This window comes from Lactuca virosa, chromosome 8 (genome assembly GCF_052849685.1).
Source record: "Lactuca virosa cultivar CGN04683 chromosome 8, Lactuca_virosa_CGN04683_v6, whole genome shotgun sequence".
NCBI lineage: Eukaryota > Viridiplantae > Streptophyta > Magnoliopsida > Asterales > Asteraceae > Lactuca > Lactuca virosa.
Genome location: NC_136433.1, coordinates 193,673,267 through 193,677,882, shown reverse-complemented (window position 1 = coordinate 193,677,882; position 4,616 = coordinate 193,673,267). Strand labels below are relative to the sequence as shown.

General features: G+C 33.6%; 2 protein-coding genes across 2 annotated transcripts; one reads left to right on the top strand and one right to left on the bottom strand.

Moving 5' to 3' along the window:
* The first annotated feature begins 207 nt into the window (after positions 1 to 207).
* LOC145134288 (cytochrome b-c1 complex subunit 8-like) lies at positions 208 to 1,810 on the top strand. Its single transcript, XM_079069157.1, has 2 exons — positions 208 to 524; positions 1,551 to 1,810. The coding sequence occupies exons 1-2, from the start codon at positions 355 to 357 to the stop codon at positions 1,597 to 1,599; spliced, it is 219 nt and encodes a 72-aa protein (XP_078925283.1). The 5' UTR covers positions 208 to 354; the 3' UTR covers positions 1,600 to 1,810.
* Positions 1,811 to 2,527: 717 nt separating this feature from the next.
* Positions 2,528 to 4,061, bottom strand: LOC145132762 (large ribosomal subunit protein uL16). Its single transcript, XM_079067664.1, has 4 exons — positions 3,945 to 4,061; positions 3,061 to 3,562; positions 2,901 to 2,982; positions 2,528 to 2,758 (listed from the first exon to the last, which is right to left on the bottom strand). The coding sequence occupies exons 1-4, from the start codon at positions 3,952 to 3,954 to the stop codon at positions 2,690 to 2,692; spliced, it is 663 nt and encodes a 220-aa protein (XP_078923790.1). The 5' UTR covers positions 3,955 to 4,061; the 3' UTR covers positions 2,528 to 2,689.
* Positions 4,062 to 4,616: the final 555 nt, after the last annotated feature.

Below are 4,616 nucleotides of genomic sequence, written 5' to 3'. Positions count from 1 at the left end.
GGTGGAGTATGGACCAAAACTACATATAAATGCCAACCATAGGGACCAAAACCACACAAAATATCCGAAATTGGACTACTGATGCACCACTAAACTTTTTTGGACCAAAACCGCAGAAATTTGACAACCACAGGGACTATTTTTGCAATTTTGTCAATATACATCTATTCGAACTAAAACTTGGGCTCATAACCTTATTTTCACGGAAAGGCTATAAACGATAATGGCCCAGAAAGAAGAACGTTCCAGCACTAAATCCTAGGGCTCTCTTACCTCTTTGTCATTTTCAATCGGAAGCTCAATTAGATTGAAAGAGATTCTGAGAACTATTTGATAAGATCGGAGCAATCGACGATGGGAAAGATTCCGGTGAAGGTAAAGGCTGTGACGTACGCCCTGTCTCCGTTCCAGCAAAAAGTGATGCCTGGTCTCTGGAAGGATTTCACGCATAAGATTACTCACAAGGTCACCGAGAACTGGCATAGTGCCGTTCTTCTCGTCGGCCCGGTTGTCGGCGTCTACGCGTAATTCATAACCCTACTTTATATATCTAAATGATGTTGGCTATATCTAATCGGTTTTAGTTTTCATGTTTTGCAACGCTTCAATTATCTGATTATATACAGATCCATATCTAAGCATAGTTGTGCCCATCCGTTGCTTTATGCTTATGATTTGATCTATTGTCTCTAAAATTGTATATGATTGTGATGAGTTGACTAGGTCAACATAGTTATGGATCCGTATAGGTGTAATGCTCTCTTTTTTTTTTCTACTCTCTCGACTAGAAATTGATTCAAATGATGAGCATATATATATGATATATATCTGCAAAGTTTTTCTGTAAGAGAAGGAACCCAAAGGACTTGAATTTGGAAAATTGTGCATTTGTGCTTGGTTTGTTTGCCTGAGAGATCAATTTCTGAACTTGTGTAATGACAAAGATAATAATGGGTTAACTGTTATATGTGAAGAGTTCTTGCTCTTTTTGTGAAATGCCTTTATTTTTACTCTAGATTTCATTGATGACCACATATTGCCTTTTAGGAAATTGGGTTGTAAGTAGACAAATGGTTTGTTTAGGTGTTTGCTAGTTAGAATGTTTTCCTATATCATTTTATAAGTCTCTGTATCTCTCATAACCTTTTATACATAATACCGATTTTGATTCTGATTCTGATTATAACAAAAAAACTCTTCTCATTTTTAGCAATGTTTTGATATAAATTTTGTCAAAAACAAACTACCATATTGATTTGGCAATATTTTAAGAGCATTGTTTCATTATTTTGTTTAAAGGATATTTATGCTTAGTTAATGCTATAGTTATGGCCATTTGAAATGTTTCTCTTTAACCCTTTGATTAATCAAGTTCTATTTTCTATACTTACCATACATTGAAATGATCCATATACCTGTAAATATATAGCATAATATTTTGTCTCATCCAAAAGTTGGAACAAGGTAAATGTGGAAAAGACGTGAATGCCCTTCTCATCCTCATTCTATATAGTGTAATAATCAATAATTTTATTTATTCGTTCATGCAGGTATGTGCAGAGTTACCAGGAAAGAGAGAAGTTGCACCACAGATATTAAAATCAAACTCAATTTGGCTGGTTGAAGAGAGAGGAAGAATAATAATATGTTTTGTTGTAGTAAATGAAGATATTGGTTTATGTGTGTTTCTTTTAAACAAGATATTTCTTTTGTGGTGTGGATTGGACATATGTAATGGTGATTTGAGGCATATATCACCTTGTTAAAACATATCTTTCCTTTTTCTAATGTCATTTTTCTGTTTAGAGTTTGATTGTTTGTTCACCTCTCATGACATAATTGTTGCTAGTGTTTTTTTTGTCTTTAAGATTTGCATATATTCTCAAATAGTTAGCATTGATGTTACACTTTAGAATTCCTTTTTTGGTAGCTTAAGTCGATGGATTTATATGATGTATATGACAACTTAAAAAAACTCAAAAAATAAGCTAGTTTATCAGCTAGTGTGGCACGCCAAACAAAGCCTAAGGGAACAAATGTGGAACAAAAGTAAGTAACATGTGTATTCCATATAATGACTAAGGGGTTGTTTTATAGCTGCTGACTGAGTCAAGTTTATTGAATCAAATATGTTTATGCGGGCGGAATATGGCATTTATAGTTGTGGTATTAAAAAATCTGAATCTGATCGATCAGACCAACATTTTATCAGACCTAGTAAAAATCATATCAATCAACCCTAACTAACTAAACATATAGAATATAGATAGATATTGATGGAGGTTTTTTTTTGTTTATTCTTTTTGAGGGAAAGAAAGGGGTGTTTGTATGTGTGCGCTGTATGAAAGAGGAATCAAATTTGAGGTAGAAAATTGGAACTGAAGTCAAAATAGCAACAAGGAATCGAATTTGAGGTAGAAAAATGCTAATTTGTAACTGTAAAATAGAGTAACAGCGGTTGTGGTCAATATAACAATATTCGTGAAAATTGCTTACTGAATTAATCCATAGAGTAGTAAATTATAAATTGTACAAAGGAAGCTTTCGAATTAGAATTATTAGATGCAATACATTCTCGTTTACAACAAAGAAGCAAACGAGTATTGAGTTCTCCAAAATAAAAACATTTAAACATGACTGAAATATAGTTTATTAATTAACAAGATACTCTAAATGAACAAAATCCACTTTAAGCAACAGCATTTATAAATGCTCTTCCAGGTTGACGATTTGCAAGGGGTCCATGGCATCCAAGAAGCTGCAAAATAATTATTAAAAAGAATAAGCATACAATCCGAGACTTAGAGATCAAAATAAAATTAAATAAAATACAGATTAGCATTTGTAATCAAACACAAAAAATAAACACATTTCTCATATGTTAGGACAAAAATAAATACCTTGGCATTAACACCATCAGACATGATGCGATTCTCAGATTTCCATTGCACATAATCAGTTCTGCTAAACTTGGTAAATCCCCTGTAATTAACAATCAATATTAACATTAAAAAAACATTTCTTAATTATTAAACAAATTAATCAAATTCTTATACTTACCATTTCCTGCTAACAATAATCTTTTGTCGACCAGGAAACTTGAATTTAGCCCTTCTCAATGCCTCTTGAGCATTCTGACTATTCCCATCTTTGCATCTAACAGAAAGAAGAACTTGACCAATGCTAACACGAGCACATACTCCCTGTGGTTTACCAAAAGCACCCCTCATGCCTGTTTGAAGCCTATCAGCACCAGCACATGACAACATCTTGTTGATTCGCAACACATGGAATGGATGAACCCTAACTCTCAAATGGAAAGCATCTTTTCCTGCAAATTTTGTCATGTATTTGTTGCAGGCAATTCGAGCAGCTTCAAGTGCTTCACTTGAGACATTCTCTTTCTCCCAACTCACTAAATGAACACAGAAGGGGAACTCATCGACTCCTTTCTTCTTCATTCCAACATCGTAGATTCTGATTTTGGGATCAGGGACACCTCTGCAGTATCGTGATTTGGGATATGGCTTGTTTTTGATCTGTCTGTAACACCTTGCAGGTCCTGCACGATAGAATTTCGTGTTGATTAATACCACATCAGTTTGCAGGATAATTTCAGTTTTATATGTTGCAAAATGCAAATCGAGGATAAAGTATATGTAACAATTATCATCGAGCTATAAAATAATGATTCTGTAGAATAGTGTTAATAGCAGGATAACGTATTCATTTCGAAGATAAAAGCCCTAAATTACAGACAAAATGAATAAAAGCAGTTTTAATGTGCTACGAAAACGAGATTTGAACTCATGTGATTGGATCTCAGATCAGAACATTACAACCAACGTACTAATTGAATCTTGATAATTAAACATAGAGCATAGATGTCCTGAATTTGAAAAAAATACAGAGAGGAAAGAAGAAACTAGAGGTAAAAGACATACTTCTTCCCATGGCGAAGTTTTTCTTTGATCGTTTGATGCTGTGCAAAGTTACCAGTAAAATCCTAACAAACTTATGAAGAAGTGATATTTATAGTTTGCGGGACGGGGAGATCAGTGGGAATGGGCCGGGCTTACGCATGGGCTTACGTCAGCTAGTTGGGTGCAAATGGGCAGCTGTTCGTGGTTTCACACGTTTATCTTGACTTTCTAGAAGCATCTACACGTTTATTACTTGATAAATCAAATTCCCTTTTATTATTATTATTTTTCATTTAACTTATTAGATCAAGTGATAATTCAAATATCATAATCTTATAAATATAAAAATGATTGGTGGATATTTAATTTTGACAAAATTTTATAATTGGTCCATGTGATTTGCAAAATATTGCATTTTGAAGACTTTTATGAAAAATGTAACATTATTGGTCCGTATGATTTCGAAAATTGCATGAATGGTCCTTCTGGTGTTAACTATAACTTTTAAGCAGTTAGTTTTTTTTTTCTAAAGAGTAAATTACACGAATTGTCTCTCGTGCAGGTGCCAAAATGCATGTTCAGTCTCTATTTTCAAAAATTAACTCGGACCGTTCCTCGTTTGATTAAAAGTTGCATGTTTCATCCATCATTAGTTTAAATTTGCACGTTTCATCCCTTGCGAGACATGAAATG